The sequence below is a fragment of the Semicossyphus pulcher genome, unplaced genomic scaffold, assembly GCF_022749685.1.
Source record: "Semicossyphus pulcher isolate SPU_LCO1_2020_fin unplaced genomic scaffold, fSemPul1.0.p SCAF_24, whole genome shotgun sequence".
In the NCBI taxonomy this organism is placed as follows: Eukaryota; Metazoa; Chordata; class Actinopteri; order Labriformes; family Labridae; genus Semicossyphus; species Semicossyphus pulcher.
The window spans coordinates 5,963,623-5,987,502 of NW_027211698.1; the positions used below are offsets into that span (position 1 = coordinate 5,963,623).

Consider the following 23,880-nt stretch of genomic DNA (forward strand, 5'->3'; position numbering starts at 1 on the left):
GCTCTGAGGAGGAGCCCCGGGAGATCCCGGATCCCGGTCTGAGGAGCAGCCGGTGCCATGTTGCACGCGCCATGCCAGTGCTGCCACAACACAGCGGCTGGTTAAGGGTGATGGAGAGAATGCGGCAATCCATTGGCTGCAGGCTTAGTAAATTTCAGGCAGTGTAGTCCAATAGAGAGAGAGAGAGAGAGGGAGAGAGAGAGGGAGAGAGAGAGAGAGACCTGGTTTCTCTCTCACTAATCTTGTCCTCGGAATACACTCTCTCTATGAGAGCAATTAGATTCAGCAGCGCTCCCGTCGCCTCTGCAGTGACTCATTGAAACATCTTCTGCGCTGATAAAGCCGCATCTCTATTCTCCCGCACCACACACACACACGCACACACTCACGCACGCACACACGCACGCACACACACGCACACAGGACGTATAGTTGGGCTGCCTTCAGTGCATCGGGACTGCTGCGCGTCTGACTTTGGATTTGCGGCGCAGCAGGCTGGACGTGGACTTTATTCTGTTTTTTTTCCTATGTGGGCTGTTTTTTGCGTGAAGTCGGGACTCACACGGGGGAGTGAGGCGGTGCAGATCCGGGCTGAGGTGAGTGAGCTGTCCGCTTTTTTCCTCCAGCAGGAAAACGGACTGAAATTTATAGACGAGCGGCTGAATTTTCTGTGCGTTTTCCTGCGCTGACCCCCTCCTCCGTCCTCCTCTGGCGGCTTGTCCTGACGCGTGAATCTGATGCTGAAGCATTTAATGTTTACCATAACTGAATCATCTTTTCCTCATTAAGATATTCCATTGTTTGTTTTTTTAAAGCTGTAATATGTAGGGGTTTTTTTAATCCAACATCCCCGCAGCAGCAGCAGAGGCTCATTCTTGCGCACTTTCATCCGACTCCACTTGTTCATTTGCAGCCTAAATGATGACAGGATGAATGATGAAAGGCTGCGCCCATCACAGCCAGCATTGATTACCCTTATTGGAAGCGGCCACATGAGAAAGCACGCATTATTTTTGGCGTGAATCAGTGTTGGAGCGGTGTTCCTGCGCAGGCTGTGACGGTGTTTTCACCAAACTCGGCGCAACAGCTCGGTGAACTTTAATGCGACAGGACGGACAGCACGAACATTGCAAAGCGTTTAAAGCCCATTTCACACCTGCGTTTGTGCACAACTCTTGTGTGTGTGTTAGTGTGTTAGTGTGTGTGTGTGTGTGTGTGCGTGAACGAGCTGCAGCAGAGAGACATCTCCGGGCATCTCCAGCAGAAGGTCCTCTCTCTCTGCGCGCGTGTCTATCCGAGCAGCCACAAGATGGTGGTGTGGATATCTGGATGTGTGTTTTCAGGGAAAGGGAGAGAAGAGGTGGTGGGTGGGTGGGGTGGGGGGTTGAGTGGGGTTTGTTCCTTGCATGAATTTTTACAGCTACACCGCTGCTAATGCTGTGATTTTCAGCTTGTATTCACACTGGGTGGCATTCACACTCCCTCTGCAGAGGAGCTGCAGCTTCCCACAGGCTGCTGCTCTAACACGGGATGACCTTGCGTGTGCGTGTTGTTGTGCACACACCTGCTCCAACGTGAAATGATCACATTCAGAGTGGACAAGAGGAGAAAAAGCTTTGTGCAGGAGGGAGCAGAAGAATGTGTCGATCTTTGCAGGAGAGCTGCGTGTGTGTGTGCGTGTCTGAAAAGGTGTTGATGAAATCTTATTTGCATTTCAAACCTGCTCAGGTCTGCTGATGTAAAAGGATTAATACGTGATAACAAACGCGTCTCTGAAGGGATTTTATTCTTAAAAAGTTTAATCTCCTCCTCGGCTCGGCTGCGTTCTTCTTCTGGGAAGGGAAGGCAGCCTTCCTTCGCCATCTTACCACAGAGGGGGACAAAAAATGGCCATGCAGGTGTAGAACGCAGCCCAGTGTGACTGCAGGAGAGTTGTTGTGTGACAGAAACATGTGCAACTTTTATTAATCTGCACGTGATTGTAAAAAAGAATCCTCTTTCAATCACCGTCCTCCCTCCTGAGGTTTTGCTCGGACACATCCAGGTCAGAGAGAAATGAAAAGTCAAACACATCGCGTGAAAGCGCCGTAATCCACTCGCCCTGCACGTTTCCAAATCAGGATTCTGGAGGAAAACACGTCGGGGGGACGGAGGCAGGAAATTGGTTTTATTCTCCTCTCGGAGCGACTGAACGCCGAGCTGCGGCGCTCTGAAACACGACACGTTACCTTGAGTCTTTTTTTCTTTTTGTTCAAACCTTTTTAGAATTTGCGAAACTACTTTGTCCACATTTAGCAGCCTCACTGTGCCTCGCATGATGACATCACTCCCGCTGCAGGCCGCCATCATGTGCTTCATTAACATATTTATCTGACAGGTCGGGCTGACATGGGGATGCTGAGCAGGCAGCTGCTTGCTGATCAGTCACACACACACACACACACATGACTCACAGGTAGACGCAGCACGAGTTGTGTAACATCTACTGCTTGCCATGATGGACTTCCTGTCGTCTGTCAATCAAACACACTCATTACTCCATCATTCCTCTGTTCATGTGTGTGTGTGTGTTAATCTTCAATCCCTTTGTTTTATTTTGAAGATACTTTTTTAGTAACTGATGCACTTGCGTAGTTAGCACATTGTTAGCATTAGCATTCATGCTAAGGCCAAGGCTAGGGCTTACACCATGTGAGTGTGCCTGGTTTGCACGCTCTCAGGGGCAGATATGAACTACTGCCACCACTTCAGGGAGGCGAAATAACTAAGCAGCTGCAGGCGAACAGCTTCAGGTGGTTTCCCTCCATGTTGTAGGACTTTTACACGACTGCATTCTCATTTAAAACTTTGCTTCTTTACACAGAAACGATCTCCAAACACACATCGCGTGACGATCTGTGCACACTGGGCGTGTGCGGGCTGGTGTGAACAGCAGCTTTCCACGTAGGGCCGATAATGCTGGAATATTACCTCCTCTCTTGCACATGCAGTCAGTAGTAGCATTATAAATGCACAGCAGCAGCTAGCATAGACAACAAGGTCAGCAGAGCCTTTAATTATTGATTCATGATAAATTGACTGCTGCTAATCAAGACTGCTGATTGGTTTACTTTGGAAAAGATTCACGTGTCACTGTTTCTAAAAGTGTCTCTAAAGCCGAAGAGTCGCCTGGATGCAAGGTGTAAGAAGTTTGGACGTAGCTCGGTGCAAACGTGGCCCATTGGTGACTTCGCCTCCTTGTCGAGACACAAACTGGTTTTGGTTTTTTGGAGAGTTGTTGAATGCACTGATATTTTCTAACCCAACCTAGGGGTTTAATTTGAGCTTTTAGATACTCACCAGTCAGATCGTAGCTATTCATGTTAGCTGTTTGGCTCAGACCAAAGCAGGAGTTCGATGTAGCTGTGCTTCAATCTCTTCTGGTGTTCATTGGTTGCAAAAACAATAAAGTAAATCAGAGTTTGTTGTCCGGATTAAGAACCGGAGGTCATCTTTGTGTGCCAGAAGAAGGAAAGACGCTCGACTTACAGGAATAAAAACATATTTCCTTGAATGATGTGGAAACTTTCAGCTCCGAGCCTCCGCTACAGCAGCTATGACAAAATATCTGTCTCATGCTAAGGTTAAAAATGTGTTCAAATGCAGCTGTCGGTGGGAGGAAGGTGTGAAGTGTCATTCTTGGAGACATCATCAGCCTGGTAGAGGAAACAAGGCGGCCCAGTGACGTCCAACTTCATGTGGGCAGCTTATAGAGAGTGATGAGTGTCTCTTATCCAAGCTTGTAAAGGATATTCAGCTACAGATAATGTACATGTGTGTTTCTAAAGGTCAGGCTGAGCTTGTAATGAAGTGTAATTGTTTAATGGTAAAAGTATTTCTGCCTGCTCTGAGAGGCCGTGCTCAGCGACCTATAATCTTCTTCATATCTCCAGAGTAAACGATCCTTCTTCTTCAGCCTCGGATGCTTTTAATCATCCTGCTGCTCTTCTGGCTCACACCGGGCGCATGATATAAACGTCACCAACCCGCCCGATCGACTATTACCTGCTGCGTGCTGCGACTTCTTGCAGACATTTCACGAGGAGGCTGCAGGAGAACGTCAGGGTTGTTTGCGTTCAGGCGGACACTGTGGGGACATTTTCAGGCGCGCAGAGCAACGTGTGAAAGGAGCTTAAACGAGCGAGAGAAGTCAACAGTAAAGGTTGCAAAATGGTGCGAAGCCTCATGCTGTGCAGAGCTGCGTGGTTCATGGACATTTATTAAGAAAGCAGTGCATTTTATTTGCAGGTTTCAGCTCCTGCAGGATTGTAAATGAAGTTAGCTCTGGCTGCTGCAGACACAGAATATTTTCCTCTATAAAGATGCAGGTAAACAAAGTTTCACGGCCCTGCGGTTAATCTCATCATGATGCTTCAGACGCTTTCCTATCCTGCTGTATAATCCGCATCCTTATACATGTATAATAAACTGTATACAGTGTGTATATGAAGATAATTATCAGCTGCGGCGGTCTGTGATTGTCATGAGGACAGGGCGCCTCTGACACGATCATTTCATTATGATTGAAATGCAAATGACAGCATCTGCCTTCATTGATATTCATAAGACTTATCTCCGTCCATCATTAAGAGTGAGAACAGTGTTTGCAATCTCCCGTGTGCTTCTGCCAAGGAGAGGCTCGGCGCGCGCTCCGCTTTCACCCCGCGCCGCCTGAAGGACACTTTATCATAAAACACCACATTATTACAAACGCACAACCGCCGGGAACAATGAGCGACAATTCAACCTGTGCAGAGCGGCGCTGCATTCAGCCCTGACGCCGTCTGACCGTGTCTCTGCTGCGCGCACACACACACGCTGATATTCTTCATATAGTGGTAAATTTCATCATCATATAACCGCTCATGTAGGCAAACAGCTGGTGATGAACAGCCTGTGTCTGCACTCACACACCAAACAGAACGATGTGATTACGGCAATATACACTGAAGAGGCTGCAAAGTACCCTCCATTATATACATGATACAGGAAATGGAAGCAGAGCTATAGCATTAATAAAAAGCACAAGCTGTAGTGTGGTATTTTTTTAATACCAGCGCCTTGATGACTAAAAGGGACAAAATCACTCCAGTAGATGTGTTCAGCCTGCAGCAGTGAAACAGGCTGTAACGGCTGCAACATAATCCTTAATATGTCCACTAAAAGTTCTTGTTGTTTCCACTGACAGGCTCAGATTGTTATTCTAAGTGTGTGACAACATTACAGAAAGGATCCCTACAGAGATAGACCTTTTTGTTACAGAGGAAGATGATTTTTTTAAAACCACAAACAGACGTTACATCGCTCTCTGCAAACACACCAGACTCCATTCACAAAAAACGGAATTTTTACATTTCTGCCTCGTAAAATTGCTGCTTTACTGCTGCCTTGATCTGTTGGTTTTTTTCTTGTCATAGTGTGTTCCACAAATATTGAGGTGGATCCAAACTAACCGTTTTAAACACCAAAGTCACAACAAACTGCCAATTTGAGGCAGCAGTTAGACCAGTAACTCCTGTGTCCTATGAGGTAAAATGAGTGGTTTTGTGAATGGAGTCTGGTGTGTTTGCAGAGAGCGATGTAACGTCTGTTTGTGGTTAAAAAATCATCTTCCTCTGTAACAAAAAGGTCTATCTCTGTAGGGATCCTTTCTGTAATGTTGTCACACACTTAGAATAACAATCTGAGCCTGTCAGTGGAAACAACAAGAACTTTTAGTGGACGACCTTTGATCCATCAGGGATTATGTTGCAGCCATTACAGCCTGTTTTGGGGGTTTGAACCCTTTTGTATCTATTAGTCATTTACACACCACCACATGTATAAAAAAATAAAAAAAAGGTGCCTGTGTTATCCTTTAATATGCTTATGTTTTTACACTTGTGTTATTAATTTGAGCTCAAACCCTTCAGGAGTTAAACTACTCTCAAGAAAATCTGTTTTCTTTATTAATATGCAAATGTGCAGAATATCCGAGCACAGAGGAGAAGCTGTGGGGTAAATATGAAGGTTTATTATTTCCTGTTGTTGGTGGTAATAACGCCGAGCAGAGACACTGTTAATGAGAGTTTATTGTAGTTCCACAATAGTTGAAAGCTGGTGAAACCTCAGGCGAGTTTACGTTCTTCTATTGGAGGATAAACAGGATTTAATTCTGCTGTTTCCTTATTGTCAACAAACCGCATTAAAAGACCAAAACCAGAGGCCTGATTCGGTTTTCGTACAAACATTATATTTAACTTGTGGGCTAGAAAATAAATATATAAAGGATTTATTATTTCTCCCTTATAATAATTATATTGTTGGCAGCGAGGCTCGGTGACCAACTGGCCAAAGTGGGCAACTGCCCCCGGACCCTCAGGGGAGCGAAAGGCTGCAGATCCTCCCAGCAATTAGTCTGATAATTAAATTAAACGTGTGTCTGTCCATTCTGTACATCACTGACGTAGAGGGCGCTTAAAGTAAGAGCTGTGTATCGTGTAGTGCCAAATCAGCTTCTATAAAATGACCTTTTGTGTGGCAGCACAGGGCCGTGAGTCTTCCTCCAGCTTTGGGGTTAAATCAAGATGTTTTTTTGGTTCGTCCTCAAACATAAATTCTCGTTGCAGGCTCAAATTAAGTAGGATTTTTGTTTTAAAATAGCTCCCTTTGCCTTTTAACTTTCGTCAAATGTAATCTCTTGTATCTGCAAATAAATTGGAAGCTGTTACTCCTTCCTCCCACGTGCATAAACGTAAATATCCTGCAGTCAAGGCTCCTCTTACGGCAGTTTTGTGAGAGAAATGAATGAAATAGTCGTTTAAATGTCAGCAGTTCACGTCCGTCCACGCTGTGGTATTACTCCACAGTCAGCTTAATCAATACATGAACGAGCGTGTCCCGGAGCTGATGTCACTCTGAGGAGCCGTTCCGTTAACAGAGCGACGGGCTGTGACGTGGTGGACTCACTCAGTGGTCTGAGCTTCTACATCACAACATTCATTTACTGTTTAATGTGAGGGAGGTCCTCTGGGGTCTGGAAGCATCGACTGTCACTAAAACAAAAGGTCATATTACAGGGGATAAAGCCTGATGAGGTGTCCATTATGAGGAATTAACGGAGGACATGCAGCCTGGGGACACCTTTAACGAGGACTCTCTCAAGGTTTTCAAAAGGAGTAAACTTTTTTGACGTTTTCACGCATTTTGCAATCCAAGTTTTTTATAAGCTGAAACTCGTGCAAGTGCAACGGACTCGTTCTCTCCTCCAGTAAATAGCTCAGATTCCACTTGGCTCATAGAACCCTCTGTTAGCATAACGTTAGAAAGCAAATTGTAAGCTAGCGCATTTGCAATGGTCACATCGCAGGACGTGCGATATTGAAGAGAATTAAGTGAAACACGTCAAGCTGCTACTTTATTGAGAGCACAGAGTGAACCGAGTCTGTGTGTCACCTGCCTGTAAACTGTAAACATGCACGCGATGCTGCCGCCGTCACAAATCATGTCTGCGGGATGATCGAGGCCCGATCGATCGCTCTCATTCAAGTCAATGCTTGTGATTCCACAGCACACGCACAACACAACATAAAACACCATGTACAGACCGGTACAGACTTTTTTTTTCCATTTTCATAACAACACTTTGAAACCTTTTTATAAAGTAGTGTACTCAGCCATGGTAGAAGCACTAAAATCATGGAATGATATCCAAATGAGCAGATAATCAACCTCAGAGGTGCAAACTGAACTTCTTTGTGTGTTGCTCTGTTTCACATTGATGTTATCGCGCGATTTCGCAATTGTCCAGCAATCCAGCTGCTTGGGCTATTGTCTGCAGAACAGACACGCTTCCTTTGGGCAAGACGAACCAGAACCGCGACGCAGACGTAACGCGCCAGACACGGATCCTGAGGGATCGAGGCGTTATAAGCGAGAGGATTACCTCGTCCTGGTGCCGGTTAAAGCTGTTGCTGAATAAACGGTCCGAGTGTTGACTTTGTTGCATGTGTCGACAGGAAGTAGGATGCGGTGAGGTTTTGTTTCAAAAAGTTACCGTCACCGAGCTGATTAACCATACGCTTGAACAGCGTTGGAAATGGCAGATGACATACCGTACAGGTAACACACGTCACATGACACAAGAAGTCGTTTTCACTGGGACTACTTATAAGGTGTTCATTGTCAGAAAATAACAGACACCCTGCAGCCAATCAGAGTCCAGAATTCACCAAGAGGATGTTTTAATTTCCTGCTAACGGTCACAAATCAAGTCAAATTCATGAGGACAGATTATGTGGACGTTCCTCTCGATCACCAGCAGCATATTTTCCCGCCTCCTCAGTGACTAACACTCGCCTGGATCCTAATGGAATAATGACTTTGACCTCTCTCCTCGCTGGACGCCTCGCTCGTGTTTATATCACTATCTACACACGCTGCATGGATCAAGGACGTCTCATATTACATCAGGCTGCAGAAGATTAGATTTTCTCTCAACAGTTCGCTGAGAAACTTTGAATAAAACATGCACACACACACAGACACGGTGTGTGTGTGTCTAAAGTCTGACGTCCATGCGTTGCTTGCTCAACAACAGTTTGAGGTCTTCTTAGCGACATAACAGAATTACTCGCTAACAAATTGAGCTCATGTGTGACGTTTACATCATCCTTACATGGCGGCAGTTTGTCTTCGATCTGGTGATGCCGTCAGGGAAACGTGAGGAGCACAACTCCTGCTAACCGCTAAAACCATGGCTGCGTTCCAGTCCCCGTACTTCCACACTACTTAGTTTGACAGAGAGGATTAAGTAGGTCCAAATTTATGTGTGTTTAATGCAGAGTGCTAAAAATACCAGGATGTCCGACAACACTTGGTGCCAAGCCAGAAGGTTTTTTGTCTGTTCTGAATCCTCTGTATCGGAAGATGCCCCCGTCAGCGGGCGGGATATGCGAGGCAGCAAGTGAACAATTAGTCCTTGAATTTGGTGTTGGAAGCAGGAAAAATGGGCGAGTGTGAGGATGTGAGGGAGTTTACCGTGTCGTTGCCAGATACCTCAGCACACCTTCAGAGGTCTAGTGGAGTCCATGCCTCGGCGGGTCAGGTCTCTCCAGCTGTTCTGATAAAGCTATTGATATGCTAACTTGCTCTGTGCAAGTTAAATATTTCCTCTATGAAAAACTGAACCAAAAATGTCGTCAGATGAAAAGTTAAGGGTTGAATAGAGACGGTAAAGTTCAGCCTGAGGGGAGCACGGCTGTTGTGTATCACGTCTTTCATGCAGAGATTCAGGATAAAGAGTTAAGAGAATCTGTATGTTTGTGTTGTCGTGTAAACTGAGAGCAGGAAACATCAGCTCCAGTATAGATTTTAGTATTTTGACCTGCAGCAACATTGAAACTCTGCAGCTTCACAGTGAAAGGTGAGCACTCTGTAGTCGACCACATGTGCTACGAGCCGAATACCAACCTGGCACGCGGCCATGTGTCCCGGCTGATAACCAGGATCTGCCTCGTGCTGTTTTTAAACTCCCTTAAAAATATTTTATTCTTAATTATATAAACGCATGCAGCAGGCCGCACAGCCTCTCTCCCTAGGAGAAGTGTTTAGGAAGACAGTTAAACGGACATTTTTCTGGGTGATTCAGCGACGAGATTTAGAGCCTGGAAATATTTTTAAGGGCTTGTTTACTGTCGTGGAAAAAAAATACTTCTCTTCCCATTGCCGGCTCCACAACCTTGTTAGCGGAGCAGAAACTGTGAGGCATTTTTCCCTCGATTTCTGCCAGTTGTCAATTTTTTACCCTGGAAACACAGCCACCTGCTCTGAGAGGAGCCTTAGGGCAGGATGGGAAACTTCTGCAGCTAAAAATCTGCCTGTTCATCCAATTTAGAAGAGTGTGTTTTTCTCTCTTTAAGCACCCTGGACGGTTATTTAACTCTGCAAATACAAGTTGAGACTGGCTTTATTCAGATTTTTCTATCAACAAATTGTTGATTTTGTTTGTGTGACTGTTTGATTTTCCAACACTTGTACGGCTCCAAAGGGCTTTACTGGCTGCTGTAGTTTTTAGGAGGAAATGGGCATTTTTGGGGGACTATTTTCAGTGGCGGATTAATCCATATTTGGCGTTAAAGTAAGTATAGAGGCAGCAGGAAGGTGTATATTGGATTGAGTCTTATTTATGGCGTTTTAAATGGAGCTCTAAGTTAGTAGATAGATCCACACATGGAATTTTTATTGATTTATGGATGTTTTAGCCGCTTAAAAATCCATCATATTCTGCTTAAATGAACACGTTAAGCGACTGAATCCAACTGCGTTTAGCTAACGTGAATGTTACTCATGCTATGCTAACAGTGTCGTCTGTAATAAAAATAATTTACATGACAATTTTTGGGGTTTAAGTTAAGGACTTTGCCATCCTGAAACAGTTGTATGCGTATCACCGAGAGGGAAGCAATGATATAAAATATAGCCTTCTCTTCTTTGAAATATTTTTGTCTGATGATCACCATATTTTACCCATAATTTTTAGACCCTTATTAAGATAAGGAAAAACTACTTCCCCACCTTACATGGTAAAAGCATGTTAGAATTTCAGGTAGAGCATCAGTGGAAGTATCCCTCCCCCAGGACGGACAGATGTTCACTAGATGTGCGTGCAGGATGACCTACATATTAAGAATATGGGCAGCCAGGATGACAACGTGATAGATTGATTTTAGACTTCTTTAGAGGATGGATCCAAGTGCTGTCAAGGGGATCTGATACATGCAATCTCCTCTCCACGTGCAAACCTTGGAAAGGACACAATACACGGATGTAAGAGGCTCAAGCACACGAGAGAAGAGGGAAGAACAAACACACAAAGGGAGGGAGAAACGAGGACGAATACACACAATACAGAGAGGATCGAGAGGAGACGCTGAATCTCCTGGAGGATGAAGATCCAGATCCAAACATCTGGAATGTGGCACAGTCAGTCAGGAGAGGGAGGAGAGGGGTCCCGGGACGGCAGATGGTCCAGCATAGAGAAACTCGTGTGAAAGGAGAGGAAGAGGAGGAGGAGGAGGAGGCGAGAGAGAGAAACACACACAGCTGTGCTTGCGGGACACAAACAGACGGTTGGAGACATGCTGCGGTTTTCAGAAAGTTTATTCAAACAGAAACACCTCAGCCGGCTGCTGGGTTCAATCCCAGAGCCTTCCTGCTGTGCAGGGACGTCGTTAACCACGGCACTATAATGTTGTGATATCATGTAGCATGTTTCACTAAATATGCCAATGATATAGACCCTCCAAACGACCACCCTTTGAAAGAGGAAGATGATTTTTTAAACCAGAAACAGCTGTTTTATCGCTCTACTCCAAGCCACCAGACTCCATTCACAAAAACGTTAATTTTACGTATCAGGAGTTCCTGCTTTAATTCTTTAAAGTGGTTCATTATCTTATATTTGTGTGTTGCCCAATGATTGTGTTGGATCCAAACTACCAACTTTAACATCAAGGTCACACAGTAACTCTGAAAAACTGACCAATCTAGGCAGAGGTAGCCCAGTAACTCCTGTGTCCTGTGAGGTAAAATTCGTGTTTTTTTTTTAATGGAGTCTGGTGTGTTTGCAGAGAGCGATGTAACGTCTGTTTGTGGTTGAAAAAAAATCATCTTCCTCTTAAATAAAAAGGTCTATCTCTGAATTAAGATGATTTTTTTTTAACCAGAAACAGCTGTTGTATGGCTCTAATCCAAGCCACCAGACGCCATTCACAAAAACCTTAATTTTACGTATCAGGAGTTCCTGCTCTATTTCTGCCTCAGGTGGTTCATTATCTTGTATTTCTGTGTTACCCAAGTATTGTGTTAGATCCAAACTCACCACTTTAACATCAAGGTCACAAAATAATACAGAAAAACTAACCAATCAAGGCAGAGGTAGCCCAGTAACTCCTGTGTCCTTTGAGGTAAAATTGCTGATTTTCTCAATGGAGTCTGGTGTGTTTGCAGAGAGCGATGTAACGTCTGTTTGTGGTTAAAAAAATCATCTTCCTCTGTAACAAAAAGGTCTATCTCTGTAGGGATCCTTTTTGTAATGTTGTCACACACTCAACAATCTGAGCCTGTCAGTGGAAACAAAAAGAACTTTAAGTGGACGCACTTGGGATGAAAAATGTGCGCAGGCTGACAGGCCTGCGTGATGGATCCTCAGTCAGTTCCATCTTGAATCCTATCTGTTCTGTTTCATTAATCCGTGCTGAAAGACTGTTTAGTTTAAAAAATGTTGCTTGCACAGATTGGCGTGTACTTTGACTCTATTAGCTGAATCCCTCTCACTTATTCATGCAGCCTTTTCATTTATATTTGATATCAGAAAAAGGAGTCAGCGCCGGTCAGCGTGAGATTTAATAATTGATTGGGCCTGACTTTGAGTGGCAGTCGCTGTTATTTGACTGAGAGGGTAATTAATCAACACTTTTTATAGCGGCAGTCAGGAATGCGATTTTCTGCGACCAAAACAATTAAAAAAATTTTTTTTAAAGACGTTAAGACATTGGGAAGTGGAATGAGACGACAGCTGCAACAGGTTATTGAATTTATGACTGGCATGTCTTCTTGTTTAACACAAATGTCCATGAGACGCCTCCAAGACAACACATCTAATATCTGAGTCTGAATATGTCTGAAATTTCCGTGCAGAGAAGAATGAGCTGTCATGATATCATTTAAAGCCTTCTTATAACCTCAACATGCGACAAAATTCAAATTATTGGTTGCCTGTTTTCCAGGTCAGTGTTTATTTCTGCTGTGAAGTTTTAACATGGAGCTCTATGGGGACTGACTCACTTTAGGAGCCAGCCTCAAGTGGACACTTGAGGAACTGCAGTTTTTGGGACTTCTGCGTTGGTTTTATTTCTCTAACTTCCTGCTTGGTTTGCAACATTGTCTGTGGCTGAAAACCTTTCAGCACATCTGCTAAATGGATGAATACTTAAACATAATGAGTGACAGCATTTATCTTTCTGTCTTGCAGGATTTCCCATCAAGCTGGAACCCAGGTAACCGCAGAGCGTCCTAGGCTCTCTCCTGTTCTGCTCGGGGGAGTTGTACAGCGGCTGCAGATCTCCACGCCGGCTCTCGTCATGGGGAGCTCTGAGAAAGCTGCTTTGTCCGGCTGGAGTTCGTTCGTTCAGCTCGCAGCCTGAGGAGGAACAGGAAGTATCTGGGTGGAGGGGCAGGGGGGGGCGTCAAGGAGGACCCGAGGGCGGACCGTAACCACGACCTGCCAGGCTCAGGCTCAGCACTGTAGGAGCATGTCAGCGCCCGGAGGCTCTTCATGGATGTGTCGCTCCACGGCAAAGGCGAACCTTCTGCTGTGGATGTGGCTGGCGTCCATCTTTGTTGCTGCTGTTCAGGCGCAGCAGCATCCCGTCGTCACCACCAATTATGGGAAATTGCGCGGGGTGAAGGTTACGTTACCCAACGAGATCCTTGGACCAGTGGAGCAGTATTTGGGGATCCCGTATGCACTCGCCCCGACGGGGGAGCGGAGGTTCCAGGCGCCGGAGCCACCCATGTCCTGGCCGGGAATCAGGAATGCTACTCAGTTTGCTCCGGTTTGTCCTCAGTTCTTAGAGGACCGCTTTTTACTCAATGATATGCTGCCCGTGTGGTTCACCGCCAACTTGGATACAGTGGTTACCTACGTGCAGGAGCAGAGCGAGGACTGCCTCTACCTGAACATCTACGTCCCCACGGAGGACGGTAAGTCCACTGACATGCCTTCTTTCTGTCCTCTACCTCCTTCCTGTGTGTGGTTGGGCTGCTCAAAGGAATGGTGTCTTACTTTTTACTTGCCAATCGTCTTGAAAGGAGTATGATGCTTGAAGGTACGACGGATTTTTGCTTTGGTACGCTAATTTTATTGTCATTTGATGGTAACACCAGTCCAGTCTTAGAAAAGGTGGTTAAGGTACCATCAGTGAATCTTACCTTTTTGTGTTTCAAATTAAAAGCCTAACAGGAAGGATAAGGTCCTCAAGCAGTCTTTTATTGTGAAACATCATCACCAAAATTGTATTTTACAACCGATTGCTTAACTCCTGATAGAGAAATGAGCCATCCGTCCTCAAATGTACCAAATAAATGATAAAGATTAATCAAACATGGAGAATCATTATCATATTAGCTCGTTGTGGCGAAGCATCAAAGCGTTACCAAATTCTGGCTCGTTCCCACAGCAAGTTTGTTTCCCTGAGTCCCCTTTTGTCTTGCAAAACTTTGAAATCAATGTTGCCTCTGCACAAGTGCCAGGAACAAAGTCTGATTCAGGTTGTTTGGAGTTCAGAGAAAGTTAATATAATCTGTGTTCCTGTGTTCGCTCTTCAAAGAACGAGGCTGAGCCGGTGAATTTTCTTTCCTCGTGGAGCTTTAGGCGAAGAAGAGAGACCGATTTTTAACCCAGCATTGCATTTGTTTCTATGTGGAGCGGGGAGGGACACATCTGCTGTGTGTCCATATCCAACCTAACACTGAAAAGTCAATCAAGGCAGAGGTAGACCTCTGCAGGGTTAAATTGCTGTTTTTTTCAGTGGAGTTTGGTGTCTTTGCAGAGAGCGATGTAACGTCCTTCTTCTGTAACAAAAAGGTCTATCTCTGTAGGCATCCTTTCTGTAATGTTGTCTTCTACGTTACATTGCTCTTTTCAAACACACCAGACTTCATTGACAAAAACAGTACTTTTAACCTCACAGAAAACAGGAGCTGCCGCTCTACTGCTGCTTCAATCAGTTGGTTTGGTTATGTTATTTTGTGTTACACGAATATTGCGTTGCATCCAAACTAAACATTAAAGCCACACAATGTCAGAAACAAAGTAAAGATTTGAAGCAGATGTAGAGCAGGTACTCCAATGTTATTCGAGGTAAAATGACTGATTTTCTCAATGGAGTCTGGTGTGTTTGCAGAGAGCGATGTAACGTCTGTTTGTGGTTAATCTTCCTCTTTAACAAAAAGGTCTATCTCTGTAGGGATCCTTTCTGTAATGTTGTCACACGCTTAGAATAACAATCTGAGCCTGTCAGTGGAAACCACAAGAACTTTTAGTGGACAAAACAAGGATTATGTTGCAGCCATTACAGCCTGTTTCACTGCTGCAGGCTTATTCGTCGTTTGGACCCCAAAATGAGATGAGAAGGGATGCTGCTTGTCTGCTTTTAAACGAAGGTTAACGACAGTGAGACGTTTGATTAATTGCTGTATCATTAACAAATCCGTGGACGGCTCTGTTAGCATGCTAGCCATGCTACCTCCTGCAGGTTATGTTTACAACCCCTCGCTGTTTCCAGTCCCCTCTGCTTCTGGCATCACAACATGATAAGACTCTGCTCTCTTGAGCCTGACAGCAGCATTAGAGGAGTGAGCTGATGGAATTAGTGCTGTGGAAAAATGGGGACGTTTATAAGTCTGGAAAATTGAGTTTCCTAACCCCCCAAGAAAGTCTTTAATTTAACGTATAAAAGCTTTAAATCGCGTCTCTCGCCTGTTGTAGGAAGTGTTCTTACATTTAAATGTTTCTGTCTGTGACAATAACCCTGTTAAAGCAGGGAAGCTTCGAAACACAGACCCATCTCTGGTATTTAATAAAGCCTTGGTCGGGTCAATAAAGGTCCTGCCCACTATTTAACTGTATTCTCCAGTAAACACGGAGCGCAGTCGGAGCTGGTTGTTTCCTGGAGCTGGAGGCCAAATATAATGAAGCTGCCATGTGCAGTCTGCTGCTCCGTGGCAGATGGACACTTAGAGGTAACGGAATACATATGTGCACACTGTATACATATATTCTCTCTCCGTGCCCCGGGCTGCAGATGTAAATAAGCTGTGTATCTCACTCCGGCTGCATGGTGGTGTTCTGCACGGGCCCTGTTATAGCATCTAAAGCAATGCAAAGAGAGTGGCAGGAACAGACTGAATCCTTCTGTCTTTAATTAGCCAATTATTTTAAATTATAGCTGTTAAATGCTTCATCGTTAATTGATTAATCTGCTCTGTAAATTGCATGTCCTGTGTTCTTCTGAGGGAAAGTCAAATCCGAAGAGAGAAATGTATCGTTTATTTTTGCATTAATGGAGCTCCAGGCGTCCTGGTGATCAAAATGTGTTCAGGCAAGCAGAGATTTCAAGAGTCTGGTCTGCAGGGGTCAGGACCGACCAAATTAGGTCCAAGGAAGGAAAACCAGTGAACCTGCGACAGGGTCGTGGATGTGCGGGGAGCGAAGGCTGGCCCGTGTGGTTTGATCCAACAGAAGAGCTACTGAAGCTCAAACTGCTGAAAGAGTTCAAGCTGGTTCTGATAGAAAGGTGTCAGAACACACAGAGCATCGCAGTTTGTTACGACCCCTGTCCACCGCTGAACGCGCCTACAATGGGCATGTGAGCGTCAGAGCTGGACGACGGACGTTTTACATGATGTGGATGGCCGGGTGCGTGCGCGTCGCTTACCTGGGGACGACATGGCACCAGGATGGGAAGAAGGCAGTGTGATACTTTGGGAAATCTTGGGTCCTGCTGTTCATGTGGATGTTACTTTGACACGTACCACCTACCTGAACAGTATTCCCTAATGGCGGGATGATGTGCCCGCCACACTGCAGACAATATTCAGGAATGGTTTGAGGAAGTTCAAGGTGTTGACCTGGCCTCCAGATTCCCCAGATCTGAATCCAATCGAGCATCTGTAGGATGTGCTGGACAAACAAGTCCGATCCTTGGAGGCCCCACCTCGCAACTTACAGGATCTGCTGCTGACGTCTTGGTGCAGATACCTCAGCACACCTTCAGAGGTCTAGTGTAGCCCATGCTCGACGGGTCAGGGCTGTTTTGGTGGCAAAAAGGAGGCAGACACAATATTAGTTGATAATGTTGCTTAATGGTTGATCTCTCTATTTGTGCATTTGTGTTAGTTTGTCGTTTAATTATCTGGCGTCCCTCCTGTTCACAGCTCTGCCTGCCAGCTCGGCTGTTTGTACCTATTTTCGACATTTCCCCCAAAGACATTTTGTTCCTCTGTTTCAAAATGGGAAGCAAAACTATTAACAATGACTAACAACATATTTTTAGCCTGATGGAGCTCCTTTCATTCAGATGAAGTAGCTTTATTATCAAATGTTTGGAAGCTCCCTCGACGTGCATCCTCTCCTGTCAGGGCGGCTTTGTGCTACAAGAGAGCGATGCAAGATTAAATGAAGAGAAGTTACAGGATGTAAAGTTCTGCGATGCTCTTCACCCAGCTCGGGCTGCATGTCAGAGTGCGTTCTGTAAAGAGTGTGTTGAACAGAACCCGGAGAGGTCTGACGTCTGGAGGAAAGTGAAACACATTAACGTGTGTGTCTGAGATCTTTGACAGCTCGGCGCTAAATTTAGTCTGAGCTCCTCACTGCAGGGTGGATTAAAAAGTGCAGGAGGGGGATAATCTCACAATCCTGTGTCGGTGCACGGTCGGGGGCTTTTCTCAAATCAGTCAGTGTCTCACAAAAAAAAGTTATTGTACTCGGATAGGAGGTGAGCGCTCCTGTATGGATAATAATGCCTTTTGTGTGCCTCAGAAATACCTCGTTCATCCCTGGAGCTGGGTCGGTGCACTCTCCCTGCATCGCGCCCGGCGGTCTCAGTCTTGTTGCTTCTTTGATGTGCATCTTTATGATTTAAAGTTCCATTTCCTGTTTGAGCTTTTACATTCGCAGCCGGATCCGAGATGTTACTGCTGAGGCTTTTATTGTGAAAAAGCTACAGGAAGTGCACTGTGTTTGTCTCCAAGATATTGGCGTAATCAACCAGATATGGACGTATTTTGTTTGTGCTTTGAGTTTTTAAATATTTCAGGGAGGCAAAAATGAGCTCAACCTGCATCCTACCAACATATTTAACCGGGCATACTTTTGGAAATCAGCGTCGGTCTCTTTCTAAATGACGTGCAGAGTGTTGTCCCTTTATTGGAAGGCTTTTAATTTGAAAAATCTCCTCTGAAAGTAGCTTTATGTCCCTGGCTCAAGATGAAGAGTGGTCCTGCCGTTTCTCTGAGTGCGTCTCTTCTTCTTTAAGTGTATGGGTCTTGTTACAGCTGTGATTTGTTGTCAGTCGAAGAATTTGCACATGAATGGTTTGAGATAGCTCTGATGGAGTGATGTGATTGGCTGTTAAGAGCCCCAAGCAATGACTGGAGAAAGATGGACGACGTGTCTCCACATCCTCTCGTTATCCCATCTGTTAACATGGAGGAGGCGGGCTTTATGACCTATACTGCAGCCAGTCAGCAGGGGGCGATCTCTTTTGGGGAGCTGTCATGTCGGCCATCTTTGTAGTATGTACGGTGGCCCTACAGTTCAAATCATGATCAAAGCAGCCCGTATCTTCGGTTTGCACGTGCAGAGCTTCGTCAGAAAGTATCGTTAGACTTTCAAAATAATGCCAGTAACTTCCAAAGTATCCTGCTGTTCAGCACGACCACGTTGACTTTATCCATTTATCCGACAGGGTTTGAAAGGTTTCCTCTGCGCGGTTATTGTGAAACACGATGCCCTGCATTAGTCCGGGCAGCTCGGAGTCTCCGAGCTGTGTTTAATGGATGCTTTAAAAGCAGAGGGAGCCGCTGTGTGTGTTTGAGGTGAGCTGAACCATCAGACTGTGTGCACAATCCAACAAATGAGAAGTTTTCACCCAAACAAAGACAGAAGACAGAAAATGTGGAGCTTTATTCGACATTCCTCACTGAGTAAATGGACCCAACATATTAGGTAACTCTGAAGGTGTCTTCATGATTCATCACACAGAATAGGTTTCAACACTTAAACTGCAATAAATAATGTGCTTTTACAAATCAGAAATCTAATATTTCTTTTAAATCTGAAACTTTTATTTTAGAATCCACAATTTTTGTTTGCAAATTTGTAAATTTAAAAGTATTTCTTGTCACTGATCTTGTGGGAGCGACCTAGATTTGTAAACAAATCTTTAAAATTTGCAAACAAAACAAAACTTTTGCACTTGCAAACAACTTTTTAAACAAGAAACACATTTTTTGGATTTGCAAACAACTTTTAAATGCGAACACGAAAGCTTTGAAATTTGCAAACAAAACTTTAAATTTGCAAACAAAACTTTAAAATTTGCAAACAAAATTTTGAATTTGTAAACAAACTTTAAAATTTGTAAACAAAACTTAAAATTTTATAAACAAAACTTCAAAATTTGAAAACAAAACTTCAAAATTTATAACAAAACTTCAAAATTTGCAAACAAAACTTATATTATTATCATTATTATTACATATTTTGATTTGCATTAATACATTTTTTTATCACAACCCTTTTTTTAATGCAGTCTCGATAGTTCTCCTCGCACTCCATAAAGTCTTCACCTCTTCTGTCTGGCTGCACAGTAAAGACACAAAAGTAACCTGATGAAACAGTGCATTGTAGATGCAGATAACGGCCTGAATCACATTATTTCCATTATTGGCAGCAGGGAAACAGACGAGTGCGGAGCGTGGGAGGAAAGAATCATAATAATGTGCCTCTAGAGTCTGCACTCTGCGGGGAGTGACACGTCTATCCGAGTTACGGCTCCGCTCGCTGCCCATCATCTTTATATCCTCCAGTTGGCCTTTTCAGAACCCCGCTGTAATGTCAAACATCCTGCCAGACGAGGATCAGGGAGGGATTTACACTTTTACCGCACCTCAAGTGGGTCGACAGACTAAGCGACGCCTCTTCTTTGTCATTAGATGTGAGGCAGAAGGAGAAAATCCACCATGCATGGCTTCACTGAGCATGCTCAAACCGTTGTGTTGTTATCGCCTTCTCTGCTGCATCAACCGAGCAGACGAGGTGCTTTATGATGCATCAAAGTCAGGGTCCTATAGTAACTCAGCAATGTTATGACATGGCAAAATGTAAAACCTGTCAAAATAAAAGCCCCGGTAGTGCCAGTGTAGAGCAGTAAAGCTGCTTTATCAGCCTCTGCAGACTGGCTGCGTCTGGTTGCATGCAGCTGGATGTTGAATGGGGGGGGTTTCTTAAACAGGAAGACAATACCCCGGCCGCCTCGTCTCTGTTTTTTAATTGTCAACATCTCCTGCATTAGTTCTGTTTTAATGCCCAGCACTCAGTCTGAATGTAAAACCGTATAAAAGCCGCCTGTTCCCTTCTCACGGCCTCCACAGGCACCGCCACCGGCTTAATGTTCCAGCAGCAGACGTGATTTATTCCAGCTCCCAGAGCTAAAAAAATAAAACCATTCCTCAGCTTTCTGAGCAGCGTCTCAGCAAACGGCTCCTTAAATTAAAATAGTCTGCGCAGCACTTTATAAGGGGAAGATAAAATGAGGTAAACACGGAGAGAAAATGGCTGTAAGACTGCATTTTCCCAGCCTCTGCGGCTCCACTTTATTTACTTGCATCTTGATGCCAAACACGTCCAGTGATTATGTAATTTTGTTGGGTGTAAAGTCAGCACTTCCACTTTACTTGGTGTAGCCTGAAGCTCGACTCTGTGCAACGCTCAGCCACGGCCGGCCTGCAGCTCTGAGGGGGAGAATCAGCTCTGTTTTTATTCTGTTCTGTTCATCGTTCAGAAGAGAAATCAGTGTGTGGCCTCCTCTCTGTTAGGTCACAGTCAGTTAACATCTGTAATATGTTTACTGCTGTAACACTGCGATGATTTGACTCGTAAATATAAGATTTAGTGTGGAACATTTAGTGTCTCAATAAAACCAAACAGAGACGTAAAAAACATCAACATTATCTAATGTTTGATGCATTCAAATTGACGTCAGTCCGAAGTTAAAATGACAGCTTAATGATTTCACTTTTTGTCTCTAAAAATGGATTCATTTGTGACGTGAACTTTACACGGCCTCGTAAAACTCAAAGCACCACGGAGACAAAGGTGCTGCCTCGAGCTGACGGCAGCCATGACAGGTGACCTTTCTATGAACTTCTTCTCCTTCTTCCTCTTCTTTTTCTTCCTTTTCTCCTTCATCTACATCTTTTTCTCCTTCTTCTTCTCCTGCTCCATCTCCTTATTCTTCTTCTCCTATTCCCTTATCCTTTGTCTCCTCCTCCTGCTGCTTCTTCTCCTATTCCCTTATCCTTTATCTCCTCCTCCTGCTGCTTCTTCTCCTATTCCCTTATGTTTTATCTTGTTCTCCTCCTCCTTCTTCTTCTTCTTCTTCGTCTTCTCCTATTCCCTCTTCTTCTTCACCTCCTCCTCCTCCTACTTATTCCTCCTCCTCCTTCTCCCTTTCCTTCTTCTTTTCCTATTCCCTCTTCTTCTTCTCCTACTTCCTCTCCTTCTTCTTCTCCTGCTCCATCTCCTCCTTCTTCTTCTCCTGCTCCATTTCCTTATTCTTCTTCTCCTATTCCCTTATCCTTTATCTTGTTCTCCTCCTCCTTCTTCTTCTCCTTTGTCTTCAACTATTCCCTCTTCTTCTTCACCTCCTCCTCCTCCTACTTATTCCTCCTCCTCCTTCTTCTTCTCCTACTTCCTCTCCTTCTTCTTCTCATGCTCCATCTCCTCCCTCTTCTTCTCCTGCTCCATTTCCCTCTTCTTCTTCTCCTACTCCATCTCATCCTCCTTCATCTCCTCTTCCTCCTCCTTATTCCTACCCCCCCTTCTTCTTCTTCTCCTACTCCATCTCCTCCTTACTCTTCTCCTCCTTCTTCCTTTTCCTCACCTTCCTCTCTTCTTACTTCTCCTCCTCCTTCCTTTTCTTCTCCTCCTTCTTCTTTCTTGGATTGTACCTGGATGATCTCTCTAACAGGGTGTTCACAGCTTCCTTCCGGGCCCTTCTAAGTGGCGATCAGAATATAAATCATCTTAATGTGAGAGTCTGCCTGTCAGCAGCGTTAGGCTCCGCCCCCCAGGCTTTGAAATGACGGTTTAATGTTCATCATTTTGACATAATCTCTGTTTCTGTGTTTTAACCTGTGACTAAATGGTGGATATCTCACAGGTGTGATGTGCTGTGTTCAGTCCACACTATATTTAAAATAAGCATTGTTCATTTGTTACTGTGAGAAAGCTATTTTTGTAGTTAAACTGTGAAAGAATGTGAGAATAAAAAGGTGTTAAATCAGCAGCTGCTGGTGCGTCTGCAGCTAGAACAGGAGCAGAGAGATGACACAGGGCACTGGGTGAGGACTAGCAGATGTTTTTTGTATAGAAATCAACAAGCTTGGCATCATTAAGCGTTAGATAAGCATTACTGTACATCAGGATAGGTTAAAGCTGAAAAAACAATGTGCAAGTTTTGTTGCCATGGAGCTTATTTTCTGCAAAAATCCTGTCGACTGTTTGCTGATGGAAGCAGGCTAATGCTAACTTCCTGGTTAGCCCTCAAAAAGACATCACCCTGCAGCACTGCATTGTGTCGCTGTCTTTGTGGTGCTGGAGGTGTGGTGTGTTCAGGTAAAGTCCGGGAACCTGAAGCTGCGTCTCTCCGCTGTGGTCCAGATTATGGAGAGGGTCCTGCACCTCCTGTGTTGCTCTCAAAGCGTGCATTGCCACATCTTTGGGAGAGTTGTTGACGTCCTGCTTGAAGCAGATTTTTGTTGTGCATTAAGTCATAGAAAGACTTTAGTTTAATTTGTTTAAAAAGCGGTCTTAATATTGTAGTTCAGCAGCTCGCAGGCTAATTGCATGACGGTAAACAGCACACATTTCTGGGAAAAACAAACTTGTGACTCGCTGCACAAAATGTCACCAAATGCTTAAATGTCCTTCCAGCGTTTGTGACTCGTTCAGACTCTACATTCGTGCATAATAAATAAACTACAGCCCGTCTGAGGCCACCTTTAAAACTCTGCTTGTGTCTGTTTCTGACACTGGAGGTGATGACAGACGCTCAGGCGCAGGGAGAAGGACTCCAGGCCGGGTCAGTGGTGTCTGTGTCGTAAAGTCTCTCCGTCCTGCATCAGAGGCGATGATAAAACAGGAGTGTGACATTTGGAGTGTGTAATCTTGTGACATGCAGCGTGCGGTTGGCATCCGGCTGGAAAAACAACAGGTACGGATCAGCATGGCGCACAGTTTGGACTCTACTTCAGCCGTGTGTTTGTTTCCGTCAGTATGAAACAATCTTTCTCTTCTTCTGCAGCTTGATCGATCGCGTCGTTCATATATCATCTCTAACAGCGTGCATATGACTCTTTATTACTCGGAGTGTGATTGATTTCAGCAGCAGTCTCACCTTCTCCTGCATCCTTCTGCAGACTCGGATTATTCTCCTCAAGAAACTTTTCATGCTCCTTCTGTAAACTGCTTTTATATCGGTATGGTAGTTTATTCAGAAAGTTCAGAACAACTGGATAAAGGTTCTGTCTGTCGGATGATAACGATAGAAGTGAGAGGGGTAAACACTGGGGCTGAATGTGTCGTGATGTGGCTGGAGCAGCCAGGAAGTCAAGGGTGAAAGTCAGAGTTGGGGCACATCTCAATGAGCTCTCTCGCTCAGCATCCTGTTTTGAAAGGGGGTTTGAGGGGGAGAGTCATAAGGACGGAGAAAAACAGGATTATGGCTTGCCGATATTTTCCGCCCATAAAAAAACAATGCTTTAATTCTGCCTAAATGCTCCATGATTCCCTAAAAAAGCTTAACGTAATGCTACGACATTAGCTCAGCACGAGTGCGCACACTGCCTGCACAAACTTCTCAACAATATACAAATAAAGACTAAAAAGTCTCAGAAACTTGAGCCGATGACGAGAAGTTAAACAGCTTTCAATAATTAGCTCACATTCTCGTTATTTTATCGACTTTAAACACGCCGAAAATACACTCGCGGCTAAAGCCGACGCTAACAGAGAGT

At 44.5% G+C, this 23,880-nt stretch overlaps 1 protein-coding gene across 1 annotated transcript in view; it reads left to right on the forward strand.

Moving 5' to 3' along the window:
- The first annotated feature begins 281 nt into the window (after positions 1-281).
- nlgn4xa (neuroligin 4 X-linked a) overlaps positions 282-23,880 on the forward strand; it is a 96,957-nt gene continuing 73,358 nt past the window's right edge. The window contains exons 1-2 of the mRNA XM_069675059.1: positions 282-596; positions 13,052-13,782. Of these exons, the coding sequence (XP_069531160.1) occupies positions 13,332-13,782 (451 nt within the window). The 5' untranslated portion in view covers positions 282-596; positions 13,052-13,331. The remainder of the gene's footprint in view (positions 597-13,051; positions 13,783-23,880) is intronic.